Source organism: Mixophyes fleayi, chromosome 12, assembly GCF_038048845.1.
Source record: "Mixophyes fleayi isolate aMixFle1 chromosome 12, aMixFle1.hap1, whole genome shotgun sequence".
Classification (NCBI taxonomy): domain Eukaryota; kingdom Metazoa; phylum Chordata; class Amphibia; order Anura; family Limnodynastidae; genus Mixophyes; species Mixophyes fleayi.
In genome coordinates, this window is record NC_134413.1 from 38108288 (window position 1) to 38122842 (window position 14555).

General features: G+C 42.2%; 1 protein-coding gene across 1 annotated transcript; it reads left to right on the top strand.

Annotated features, from left to right (window-relative positions):
* Window positions 1-9444: 9444 nt before the first annotated feature.
* On the top strand, window positions 9445-13006 carry ZNF770 (zinc finger protein 770). The gene has a single exon (XM_075191830.1). The coding sequence runs from the start codon at window positions 9800-9802 to the stop codon at window positions 11789-11791; it is 1992 nt and encodes a 663-aa protein (XP_075047931.1). The 5' UTR covers window positions 9445-9799; the 3' UTR covers window positions 11792-13006.
* Window positions 13007-14555: the final 1549 nt, after the last annotated feature.

Sequence of the window (14555 nt, forward strand, 5' to 3'; positions counted from 1 at the left end):
ATCGGTCGGGGGTGGGGGCACTTTCCCTGCAGTCCTTCTCCGGCGCACTGTAGTCTCCTTACTGAGGAGATCTCGTGAGTCTCACTCTCACGAGATCTCAGTAAAGAGAGTACAGCGCGCCGGAGAGGGAGGTAAGTGCCGAGGGGGGGGGTGGGCTCGGGCAGCTCCGATCACGGGGAGGGGGGCCCCCTTAGCCCAGGGGCCTCCATTCTCCTAATCCGGCTCTGCATGGAACGCTTCAAACATCAAATAAGTCCACGTTTTATAGTAGTGTAGTAGTGTAGTGTCCCTTTCTCAGAAATTCAAAAGTGTTGTTGCATTGCCCCAAAACATCAACTTGTTTGATGTGTAAATAGTGTCTGTTGCATGGATTACTAGCATACAGCTTTGTATGAATCTATATATTCCAATACATATGCTCTACATATGGGCATTGGAAAACAACATACTAATGGTGAAAACAAAACCTTGTACATTGTCCTTGCTTTGAACAGAGCATTCAACTTTTGTTCCAAAACCCGTCCTGCTGTACAGCATACCAATTTTAAAGCATTAACGTGGATGTATGCTGCGAATGCTTGTCAAAGTGTTTGTATGTACAGGTGTATTCTCTTCCATTATTGTTCTATGCGCATTAAAGCGTATCTAGCTGTATTTAAATTATTTAAGAATTTAAAATACCCCTGTGTACCCACCCTAACGATGCTGGCGCTCTATCACTATGAGGAAGCCTGTTTGAGGCAATGTGTGTGAGAGTGGAAAACCAAAAGAATAATATGTATTTAAAGGACTCATAGTGAGCTCAAATGTAGTCTAGAAGAAAGCATTAAAAGGGACAACCCAAAAGAACAGAGGAAATGTGCACCACATATATTTTAGAGTGTACGCTTTTAGAAGAAAGGCCCTCTGTGCTGTTTTCAATTTTGAACTTGGACGTACTGTCTGTTCAACTTTTACTTTCATTGATTCATTTGGCAGCACGGTGGTTTAGTGGTTAGTACTTCTGTCTCACAGCACTAGGGTCATGAGTTTGATTCCTGACCATGGCCTTATCTGTGTGGAGTTTGTATGTTCTACCCGTGTTTGCGTGAGTTTCCTCCCACATTCCAAAAACATACTGGTAGGTTAATTGGCTGCTATTAAATTGCCCTTAGTCTCTCTTGGTCTGTGTGTGTAAATTAGGGGATTTAGATTGGAGGCTCCAATGGAGCAGGGACTGATGTGAATGAGTTCTCTGTACAGCGCTGCTGAATTAGTGGCGCTATATAAATGCATGATGATGATAGTACAGTGATATATAAAATGTTGATGCTTTATATGAAAAAAAAAGTGTTTCTTTAATAGGTGAACCTCTGGTGACCTCCAGTGGTGAAAAAAGATAACGCAGGTAGAAAGTGTGAGTTTAATCTCGAAAGACTGATAAAGCAGTGAGCAATTGGAGTAATCATGTCCGATTAGGGCCAATACTATTACTAGATATTAAGTTTAATCCTATGGGAACAATTTAACAGGACTCCGGGTTTTATCTATAACTGTACTCTGAAGTATTTTGCATAGTGTATGTCTTTTAATGGAGCATAGCTTGATATGAAACAAATAATGTATTGTACTCAATCCCCTTGGTTTCTTTTAACTAATCAAGAGTGTAGTAAGTGTTTTTTGCCACCACCATTTTACTGGAGAAACCAATGTTTTTTTTCCTTGATGGCATCCCTTTTTTTTTTTTATCATTTTCAAATTGCATGAGCAGTGCCAGATTATCATCATCATCATCATCACCATTTATTTATATAGCGCCACTAATTCTGCAGCGCTGTACAGAGAACTCATTCACATCACTCCCTGCCCCATTGTAGCTTACAGTCTAAATTTCCTAACATACACACACACAGACTAGGTGAGACCACCTGTTCGGCAACCTAAAGCTGGGTACACACTACAGAAATTTCCACCAACTTTTTATGCCGAGCGATTTTACATGCGATCGATGGTCCGATCGCTCGGTCCATGGACTGCATACACACTAGCCTTGTTAGGACGATAAAGGGAAGAGCGGACGTCCCTTTAGTGACTTTTTACAGCCATGTTGTCGTGAGCAATGATTGCAATTTCGTACACACTGAAGCAACATTTGCGGGGCATGTAACAAGATACCAAAGACAGCATAAAGGGGCAGAGCTTTCGCTATAGTTAACTCCCAAAACAGCATAAAAACAGAAGGCTACACTATCTCTTCATTCATTCCTATTTGTAAACCTACAATGGCTACAGTAGTACAAGAACAAGCAACTGCACTTTTCCTGCTTGCTGTGGCAAGAAGACTGCTCGTACGGAACCAAAGAGAAAGAAGGAGGAAGAGTAGATCTTGTTGGAGCAAAGAGTGGTTCAAGAGGAGAGACACGTTCTCTCATATGCCCCTGCTACAGGAGATACGGGACAACAACCCAGATGACTTTAAGAATTTTCTTTGTATGAATGATTCCACTTCTCAGGAACTGCTCCAACTAGTAACCCCTCTCATCCAGAGGGAGAACACCCAATTAAGGAGACCCATACCGCCAGAGCAAAGACTGGTGGCAACACTAAGATTTTTGGCAACAGGGAGAACACTTGCAGATCTTAAATACAGCACGGCTATTTCACCTCAAGCTCTTGCCATGATAATACCTGACACCTGTGATGCTATCATTGAAGTTCTCAGTGAGCAGTATATGAAGATTGGTAAAAAAAAGCAATAGTATTGATTGTAAAAATAGCGGTTTATTAACATACATATTAAAAATACATTTAACTTGTAACGTGCAATGCATTAATTATTTGGACCAGAGCAACAGTTTATAATTGTTGGTAGTGCAAAATTTTGCTTGTGTCCATTCCAAATGTGTCCCCAGCGTAATGTGGCATCCTTCCTGATACTGTTGGTGTGGATGTCATACACGGTTGAGACTTTACGCTTTGTCCGCCCATGGTACCATGCTGCAACTGTGCTGTGTGAAATGTGTATGATTGTTTGTGTCTGCGGTTAGATGGGGAAATAACTGTGTCCGGCCACAAATCTTCAGCGGTAGCCCTGCACATGAGGTCGCACAGCAGCTGCTCCATTTCAGCTTGTATGCGCTTGCTACTACTTCTCATTTTGCTAGCTATTGTTGCTCCCAGGAAATCAAATGTGTCCTGTTCCTTTGTTTTTGTTATCAAGGTGTTAGCGCAATCAATCATCTTTTCTGTTAGTGCATCAGTTTCTTGTATTTCCTTTATTCTGCGTCTCTTTCGCTTCTGATTGTTTTTGCTAGTGTACCAGCTTGGGTCACGTCCTGGCTGTCAGCAGTTACCTGGCTTTCAGGTACAGTGCTAATAATTGTTGTAGCTTCCTGGCCTTCAACATCCAGCAAGAGCCCATCAGACAGTAGTGCAGGCTGAAAAAGAGCAAACGAATGAGGGGATGCAATGGCATGTTCAAATGTAAACTATTTACACATCTTTATGTTTCAGTTTCCATCGACAGAGGAAGACTGGAAAGTGATAGTGGAAGACTTTGAGAGACTATGGAGTTTCCCAAATTGCGGTGGTGCTATTGATGGCAAACATGTCAGAATCATGCCACCATCACACAGTGGATCTTTCTACTATAATTACAAAGGATTTTTTTAGCATTATTTTAATGGCCATCGTGGATGCGAACTATGAATTCCTATTTGTGGACATAGGAAAAAATGGAAGAGTCTCAGATGGAGGTGCATTGGAGCATACTGCCTTCCATAACAAACTACAAAACAATGCCCTAAACCTTCCATTGCGGAGTAGCACAAAATATGGACTAAACTTTGTGTTTGTGGCAGATGACGCCTTTGCATTGCACAACAATGTTTTAAAACCGTACCCACAAAGAAATCTGAGCATTGAAAGGCGTATATTTAATTACAGACGGCCACGTGCTCGGCGTGTAGTTGAAAATGCCTTTGGGATTCTAAATAACAGGTTCCGAGTTTTTCATTCTGCAATAAACCTGCATTTGGACAAAGTCAACAAAGTAGTGATGGCCTGTTGTGTTCTGCATAACTTTCTACGGCGTAAAAGCAACAGTGGACGTACCACTCAGGTCAATGTGGAAAGTAATGCCCAGGACATGGAGGTAGTGGGCTTGACACCATTAGAGTGTGGACACTCTAAAAATAGTAGTACATTGGCAAAATTAAATCTGGAAGCGTGCCTTACGTATTTCGTAACCTTACGGTGATGGTGTTGTGCCATGGCAGAATGATTGCTTATGACAACTGTTTATATATACATGTTATGTATTGTTATTGTGTTGATTCTTTGAACATGAATAAATCTGTTACATGGCAACATCATAATGTACTGTACTTACTGTGCCGCTTGCAGGTATATCTCATCATCATCTATTTATATAGCGCCACTAATTCCGCAGTGCTGTACAGAGAACTCATTCACATCAGTCCCTGCCCCATTGAAGCTTACAGTCTAAATTCCCTAATATAGACACACACTCACACACATAGACATATACATACAGACATACAGGTAGAGACTAGGGTCAATTTTTGATAGCAGCCAATTAACCCACCAGTATGTTTTTGGAGTGTGGGAGGAAACCGGAGCACCCGGAGAAAACCCACGCAAACACAGGGAGACCATACAAACTCCACACAGATAAGGCCATGGTCGGGAATCGAACTCATGACCCCAGTGCTGCGAAGCACAAGTGCTAACCACTAGGCCACTGTGCTGCCCACTTGCTTGCTTGCTCTACCTGCGTGGATGAACTGCTGTCTGTGGGCATGCTGCTAGTGGACGTACGTGGTGTTTCTTGATCCCTCACAAAGTGTAACAGATCAAAGTACCATAGCCTTGGCACATACACGTCTTCAGCTGCAGCTCCTGATTTTTTGGCTGCTTCAACTTTATTTAATTCTTTTTTTTATACACATTCCTAAGGTTCTGGATCTTGCTTTTTGCCCATTCAACAGTTGCTCCAGGGTGATGTGGGAGACATGCTTTTACAAGCTCTTGCATCGCCATGTTTCGCATCATTCTGTTCGAATATTCAATAACATAACACCGTCTTATTGAGGCATCTATTGATTAATATGATTACAATATCAAAATAATATCATACAAGGAAATATAAATTCATGTAATCCACAAATATAAAAACAGCCACACATAGCAAACAAATATATAATATAAATATTTTTGTAAATGTGCATAGAAAAGGAAGATGTTATATCATTCTGGTTGGAATGAAATAAAAGTAAGAGTTAAAATAATAATTCAAAGCATTAAATATAAAAAAAAGTAGAGATACAAATAATAAAATACAATGGAATGTATTTCCGAGTTCTTCAGGGATCCTTTCCAAGTGATGGAACAGTGCTCTAAGAACCTTCCATTACTATCACTGGAATGGGGCTCTGAGCTACATAACCATTCATTCCGGGTGCTGGAATGAGACTGTGAGTACCTTACCCATCCATTCCGGGTGCTGGAATGGTTCTGCAAGTACCCTAGCTATCCATGCCGGGTGCCATATAGGGCTCTGAGAACTTTAGTCATTCATTTCAGTCACTGGAATGGGGCTCTGACCTACTTAGCCATTCATGGGTCTGCCAGTACCATAGCTATCCATTCTAATTGCCAGGAATGGGTCTGCGAGTACCTTATCCATACCCGGAATGGGTATTCTTGAGCGTTCGTCCCACTGCTGCTGCTTCTGCTGGGGGTGAATTGATTTAAAGTTGCAGGTAAATGTATTCGTGCAGCCTAATCATGGCTTGAGATCAGAAATTGCTCCACTGAGCTTGTGCAAATAATGAATCTGTATTTAGAGTTGAATGTATTTTGCACTTGCTGACCCTTTTGCTCATGTGCAAGTTCAGAACAATAAGGTGAGCACGCAGCTGAGATCTGTTTTGTTTTGGACACATCTTGAAGACGGAACATTCGCACCTTCCCGAACGTGGTGCATATTTACGTGTTGATGATTGACACATTTTCGCTGTGGACGCATCTTTGCTTCAGACACATCTATACACTAGATATAAAACTCTTGCACCTCCCTTAACATGTGTGCAACTCAAAATACAGGTGGAAAAACTTACGGGAACGGACATTTTTTGAATGTATGTTTTGAGTCCATTTTTATTTTCAGTTTTAAGTGGCAGATTTAGGGGTCTATTTATCAAGACCCTATGATATCGAAGATTTCCTATCGCAACAATAGAAAACATTTCATTAAAAAGTTGATCAATAAAAGAGGAGTCTAGTTCCAGATACATATGGTTTGTTCGGTTCCCTATTTTGCAAGCATGTAACATTTTCAGCTAACCCTAAAGCATCTCCTAAATCTGGCCCTATGTTTATTGTCCCTGCATGCAAGTGGTTTGTTATGTGTTAAAAAATAATAGAACTGCTGCCTAAACATTTAAAAATTGCACTGAGTATTTATGTATAATATTATTTTTGTTTCATTCCATTGCATACAAACTATGGAAATTATTTTTGCAATAAAGACTTTTCATACACGTTGTGTAGTTAATGTAAATATATGTACTATTTAGTATTTATATGTTTCCTATGTAAATTAAATACCAATGCTGCTTGGAGGATAAAAAGTTCTACCAGGCTCTCATTCTCACTATGATTTGGACTCTGGTACCGCTGGGGATTAATCACGCTAGACTGGGCTTTTGTTTTCTGAGGTAAGATTCATGATCAGGCCCTTTAGGGACACTGGTATATGGGCTACTGGAAAAAGGGCAACATCCCTCGATGTTTAGGTAGATGGAGGAGATAAGCAGTTTCTTTACACAGTATTGTACACACATAGATTATACAGTAAATGGACACTTAAGGAGCAGAAACAATACCTACTACACCATGAAGGTAGGGTCCCCGGCTAGCTTAACCGTTAATGTGTCTGGTCCCCACCTTTCACAACAATTCGGGGACCCAGAATGGTACTTGCAGACTGATTCCGGCACCTGGAATTGATGGGTAACCTACTTGCAGACCCATTCCAGCACCTGGAATGGATAACTATGGTACTTGCAGACCCATTCCAGCACCCGGAATGGATAACTATGGTACTTCTAGACCCATTCTGGCACCTGGAATGGAAAACTATGGTACTTCTAGACCCATTCCGGCACCCGGAATGGATGGATAACGTACTTGCAGACCCATTCCGGCACCCGGAAATGATGGGTAAGGTTCTCGCATTCCCATTCTGGCACCCAGAATGGATATCTATGGTACTTGCAGACCCATTCCGGCAACCGGAATGGAAAACTATGGTACTTCTAGATCCATCCGGCACCCGGAATGGATAGCTATGGTACTTGCAGACCCATTCCAGCACCTGGAATGGATAACTATGGTACTTCTAGACCCATTCCTGCACCCGGAATGGATGGATAACGTACTTGCAGACCCATTCTGGCCCCCGGAATGGATGGGTAAGGTTCTCTCATACCCATTCTGGCATCCGGTATGGATATCTATGGCACTTGCAGACCCATTCTAGCACCCGGAATGGATGGCTAACGTAATTGCAGACAAATTCTGGCACCCAGAATGAATAGCTATGGTACTTCTAGACCGATTCCGGCACCCGGAATGGATGGGTAAGGTACTCGCAGACCCATTCCAGCACCCAGAATAGATGGGCAGCGTACTTGCAGACCCATTCCGGCAACCGGAATGGAAAACTATGGTACTTCTAGACCCATTCCAGCACCCGGAATGGATGGATAATGTATTTGCAGACCCATTTCAGCACCCAGAATAGATGAGCAACGTACTTGCAGACCCATTCCGGCACCCGAAATGGATAACTCTGGTACTTCTAGACCCATTCCGGCACCCGGAATGGATAACTCTGGTACTTCTAGACCCATTCCGGCACCCGGAATGGATAACTCTGGTACTTCTAGACCCATTCCGGCACCCAGAATGGATAGCTATGGTACTTGCAGACCCATTCCAGCACCTGGAATGGATAACTATGGTACTTCTAGACCCATTCTGGCACCCGGAATGGATGGGTAAGGTTCTCGCATACCCATTACAGCATCCGGAATGGATATCTATGGCACTTGCAGACCCATTCCAGCACCCTGAATGGATGGGTAACGTAATTGCAGACCCATTCTGGCACCCGGAATGGATAACTATGGTACTTCTAGACCGATTCCGGCACCCGGAATGGATGGGTAAGGTACTCGCAGACCCATTCCAGCACCCAGAATAGATGGGCAACATACTTGCAGACCCATTCTGGCACCCATAATGGATAACTATGGCCCTTGCAGACCCATTCCGGCAACCGGAATGGAAAACTATGATACTTCTAGACCCATTCCGGCACCCGGAATGGATGGATAATGTACTTGCAGACCCATTCCGGCATTCGGAATGGATGGGTAACATACTCCCACACCCATTCTGGCACCCGGAATGGATAGCTATGGTACTTGCAGACCCATTCTGGCAACCAGGATGGATAACTATAGTACTTCTAGACCCATTCCGGCACCAGAACTAGATGGGTAACAAACTCGCACACCCATTCCGGCACCCGGAATGGATGGGTAACGTACTCGTACACCCATTCCGGCACCAGGAATGGATCGCTATGGTACTTGCAGACCCATTCCAGCAACCGGAATGGATAACTATAGTACTTCTAGACCCATTCCGGCACCAGGAATGGATGGGTAACGTACTCACACACCCATTCCGGCACCCAGAATGGATAGCTATGTTACTTGCAGACCCATTCCGGCACCTGGAATGGATAACTATAGTACTTCTAGACCAATTCCGGCACCAGGAATGGATGGGTAACATACTCGCACACCCACTCCGGCACCCAGAATGGGTAGTTATGATACTTGCAGACCCATTCAGGCATCCGGAACGGAGGTCTGTATCTGGAAAACATCCCAAGATAGGTTCTTCTAGTTATGATGAAAAGCAATATGTCATACTGGATGTGTTTAATAGAATAATGTAAAGTAAAAACAAGCAAACCTTGAATGAATTTACATACGGTATATATTTTATATATAATCTTAAATTAGATTCAAACTTACCTAATTTGTACAATGTATACAGTTTAGGTCACTAATCATTATAAATTAAACATTATGTTTACACGGATATGTTCATATGACAGAGAAAATCATTGCTCCATTTTTTCGCTGTCTGTCATATACACGTCTTCCTATGACACCCGTGCAGTGATGTTTTTGTGTGTGCATGTTGTTTGAATACAACACAACACATGCAAATTTCCCAGCCAGTAGCATCTGCATAATAAAGTCACTGTAACTCCTATACCAAATGAAAAATGGCCACTGCTGCTTCAGACTCTCTTTGATGATGTCAAGTGACTGAAGCTCTGACATGCCACAGGCAAAGGACTTCCTGGTGCAGATTATGGCTGCTGTCCTCACCTCACCCTGAGGTACAGTAATGCCCTGAACAAACCATCTATAGACACTTTACAGTTACACTCCGCTGGAAAGGAATTCGTAACAGCTATGGAGAACAATGTGTAGCTGACAACAGCTAGCACAGGCAGGCTGCAGCCCTGAGGAAGTGTCCTGCTGACACTGCGGGAGAGAGAACACAGATCAGAAGCAGACTACATTCAGCCTCTGTACATACTAAAGTGCATTCATGTGATCCCGTCATACCAGCTGTGGCTTTAGGAAGTCAGATATCTCTGCTCCATTCCTGACGTCATGTGAAACCAAACAATAATCTTACTGAAAAGATGTTAAAAACCCAGCAAGGCAAGACTCTTAAGAAAGCCCCACGAAGGAGACCCTACAGCTGTGATGCATGTTCCAAGCAATTTGAAACCCCTTCAAAGCTGGCAAGGCATTACCTCACTCATACTGGCCAAAAACCCTTTCAGTGCCAGGACTGCAGCAAGACATTTCGCCAGTTAGTGCACCTAGAAAGGCACATGATGACCCACATGCTTCCCTTTCAGTGTAACATTTGTCACCGGCACTTTAAAAATGCAGAGACATTTTCAAAGCATCAACAAATGCATCTTAAGGGTCCCCCAAATGAAGTGAGATCAGCCAAAAAGTCTTTAGCTACCCGTCAGAGGAGGTGCCTGTCCTTACCCGTCTATTGCTTTGGGTGCCAGAGAACATTTGCAAGTGAAGAAAAGCGACTGCTTCATCAGTGTGACTTTGTGAATGTGACCGCTTACAAGAAACCTGAACATCTACTTTGTGAGTTTTGTGATAAGGTTTTTCCTTCTCGCTCAAAGTTGGAGAGGCACTTAATGATTCATACTGGGCAGAAACCATTTACCTGTGCTCTGTGCGGAAAATCCTTCAGGCAGAAAACACACCTGAAAATCCATCAGCTCACTCACACTCAGGAGAAACCCTTTCAGTGCAACCAGTGTTTGAAGTCCTTTAAGACACCAGGAAAACTTCTCAAGCATGAAGAGTTGCACAAGAACCTATCTAATGTTCGGGGCAAATCAAGGAGTTCTAGAACTGAATCTTTAGAAATCAAGGAGGAATCTGAAGAGGTGTTCTCTGTCTATGTTATTCCTTTCCAGTGTACCTCCTGTGAGCAGTGCTTTGAGACCCAGGAGATCCTGGACAGCCACACATGTTTACTAGCAGACACAATCAAAACAGTGTCTTATCCCAGAAGAATTTGTAACAAAGGATCTGTTAAACAGATGAAATTGCATGAAATTTATTTGAACCCTGACAATGAGATTCTTCCAAATGTCTCGGAACCAGTTAGGCGATTGCTGAAAACAGAAGACCTCCGAGAAGCAGAACAGCTAAACACCAGGGAGCCAGGATACCAACAGCTTGGAGCCCCCAGAAATGTACTCCAACTGCATCCACGACAGAAAGGAAAATCACGGAGAAAATACATAGGGCAACCTCAGATGCATATGGGAGATCATTTTCAAAATCATCAGTTTGGAATCAATTTTCAAGGAATGCTGGGAAATGGAAACAATCAAACCACACAGAGTGCTTTCACTGCTTATGAGCATGGAGACCCTGGGGAGGAGAGTCACACACTTCACCATTTTCTACAGGGGGCACAAGGCATTTTACTGCAACGGCACAAGGTGAGCAAGTGTGACCAGTGTGATAAAACTTTTCCTTCTATGTCCAAGCTACGCAGGCATTACCTTATCCACACTGGGCAAAAGCCCTTCACATGTACTGAATGTGGAAAGAATTTCCGTCAGTCTGCTCACTTAAAACGCCATCAGGTAACTCACATGCAAAAAGTTCCATTGCACAGGTCACAGGGAGGGCTTGAAGATTATTATTCAACATTTGGTCAGCAACAGGAAAACATAAGCTACCAATTGTCTCAGCACTCTTTTAGCCCAACAGAAAACATCCAAGACCTTGATCGAGTTACGACTTTTGTAGTTCCTGAAATTAAAGTAGAAATTGAGTCAACGGACTTGTCAATCGTGAGCCAAAAACCAGTGGCCTGTAAGAAGGCCAGGGTAACTGTACCAAGAGGTCGGAGCACAAAGTCCCATCCAGAACGTCCCCTTCAGAAAATGAGGACTCGAGCTTTGCAGAAGAGTTATAAGTGCAGTGTGTGCACCAAAAACTTTCTTTCCCCTTCCAAACTTGAGCGCCACTATCTCATGCATGCTGGGCAAAGACCCTTTGAATGTCCAGAGTGTGGAAAGTCGTTCCGCCAAGATCCCCACCTGAAGCGACATATGCTCACACACATACGAACGAAGGACTAAACTGAGGTGGGTGATGCAAGTCAAAGGATGTGACATTCTTCCATGGATTTTGACTAAGTTACACTTTTTTCCTGTTTCGTTGCAGTCTACATACTTCTTTAGGTATAGATTGTATAAAGTTCAATAATTAATAATGGAATAATAGTTTGATTACTTTGTTTTAAAATTGGTAAAATATGTTTTGGTTTTTGTTACACTGTGGATTACTTCAAATTCCTTTTACCATTTCCATGACTTTAATTTTAACATGAAGATTCTTGTGAGGAGTTGTAAGCTTGTATTCAGAATGTATGGAAGCAGCTACATTAACTGAATAGCCAGAGGGTGGGCTATTCTGGAGATGTCAAAACATAAAAAAACCCCTAAGGGGCATATTCAATTGACGGCGGAATCGCCGAAAATCCCGCGCTCCAAAAATATTACCGTTAATACGGTAATATCTCGCTGGATTTCAGCTCGCAGCTCCCTGAGCATTTTTACGTATTAACGGTGATATTTTTCGAGCGCGGGATTTTTGGCGCTCCCGCCTTCAATTGAATACCCCCTAAGAGTAAATTTGACAAACTATCAGCATCAGCAAATTCCATGAATATAATATATCCAATGACTGTATTTTGTAAATAGAATCCATAACCTTTCTTTAATACACCAGAAACTCTGAAGATGAAGACCCTGCACTATCAGGTTACCACTCTGACAAAGAGTGTATCTAACCGGTGATTAAAGATGGGCTACGTATTCTATTTTCACCCTTGGGTTGATTATACATATGTTAGTTAAAATAAATAAAAGCAATAAAACCCACAAAGGTGAACTTATACTTTATTTATTTGTATCAGATATATTGTGCCAGATCTGAACTAGTACATTGCAAAGGAGTTACATGCATATAAACATTTTGAATTCGTAAAAATGCACTTATTTTTTTATTTTATTTTCATGGCCTATTTATTTAGTATTTGTTTAAAATAATATTAACTCTATGGTTTATGTTGCAGGTATTCGCCTACCTACTATATACTTGTTATGTGCAGAATGTGAATTAGTTATAGCCATTTCTTTTGTCTCTATCCCATAATGCCCAATATAGCCTCCCAAACTGTCAGTCTTACTCATGTGTGGTAATCCTCTTGGAGTGTGGCCTGCTTTCATGGGAAAGGCTGATGTGGCTGGGAATGTGGTGGGGTCAGGAGGTCCAAAAATGATATATATATATATATATATATATATATATATATATATATATATATATATATATATATATATAATATAAAGTGAGGAAGAACAAACTGCACCTCCATGCACAGCTTGGTCTGGTCAATTTTAAAATTGGGTAGAGAAACCCTCTAAACAAAGTATGTTTGTGAGCCTAAAGTGCCTTTTAAGAAAATAGTTTTTGGCCAAGTTATCTAAATTTGAATATAAACTTGATTTTCCTACATACTTTTTAGGTATCTGTCCAGGGCGTATGGATACCCAATTGTATTACATTTTACTATATATACTGTACTCTCTGACTGTACAAAATCAATTACATTTTTACAAAAGGAAAAAAAATATCTAGACAATTACAAACTATGTGATGTCCCCCCAAAACGTTGTTACAAGCAGTAGGCTATGACAGGCTAGGAACAGCATGGGGTCCTCTTGCCATAATGTCCACCAGCTCTAGCCTTTTCAGTATGGGAATGAATTGCCTTGCGGAATAGGGCCAGTAAAAATTGCATCCTCCCCCAGGAGAAACAGCCACTTGCTCATACTTGTCAGCCTTATGTTTGCCGGATCCAGGAGATTCTGGAGGGCAGGAGGGGTGTATGGGCGGAGGGGGTGGGGCTTCACGATTCGCGTCATTTTGCTCCCCCCCCCCCTCCCCCCGGTGACGCAATGCCTGTTTTGGGTCTTTTTTACAGTGTAAAACAAGCATTACATCACTGGGGGCGGGGCCAGAATGACGCAAATCATGAAGCCCCCGCCCCCTAAGCCCGTACATTCCAGGTCTAATTTTATTGAAGTAGGCAGATGGGCCAGATGCGGGAGAATCGCCAGCTCTCCCGGGAGTCCGTGAGACTGACCCGAATTTCGGAGTTGGCAAGTATGCACGTGCTGAAGCACTAGGGCTCTTCCCACACCCCTCGTCCCGTAGGTGTGGTATAATACAAGTGTAAAAATAGGTTTTTTTAATGGTGATATCACAGCAAGGCTTGTCCTGCCTAAAGTGTTCGGATTTGATGGCACACCCATGGCTGCCAGAACATGCTGGTATTTATTATTTTCTTTTATTTATATGGCGCTACAAAAGGTCCGCAGCGCCGTACAGAGAGGTATGGTGCTGCAGAGTGTTTGTACTTGTAGAATGATAAGAGTCAGATTCATCTTGAGGAGCAGACAACAGGAAATGATTATTCTGCATGTAAAGAATCTAGTATGTAATGTAGGGTATTGAATTTGGAAAGATTCAAGTGAAATCCAGTCTCTTCCCTCTGAAAGATTATATATAAATCATATTCCGGCTTCAGTCTAGGATCTGGAGAAGCTGGAGGACATTCCCAGAGGGAAATTGGGATTGTCCTATAATGGAACAATATGAAAAATAAAGTCTCAGTTTAAAAGAGAAAGCATTTGCATTCTAGGTCTACTCAAGAAACTTTTAATGGAATGGATCTGCAAAGCCTCTTCCACCACATGTTATAGATTTCTTAAACTAAATAAAGAGGAATCTCCAGACAAAGTCTCAGAGACATTTTTGAATACTAGTAATTTCTGA

Bases quoted from the DNA above. Each gene is read 5' to 3' on its own strand.
- ZNF770 (XM_075191830.1), top strand. From the start codon at position 9,800: ATGTTAAAAACCCAGCAAGGCAAGACTCTTAAGAAAGCCCCACGAAGG.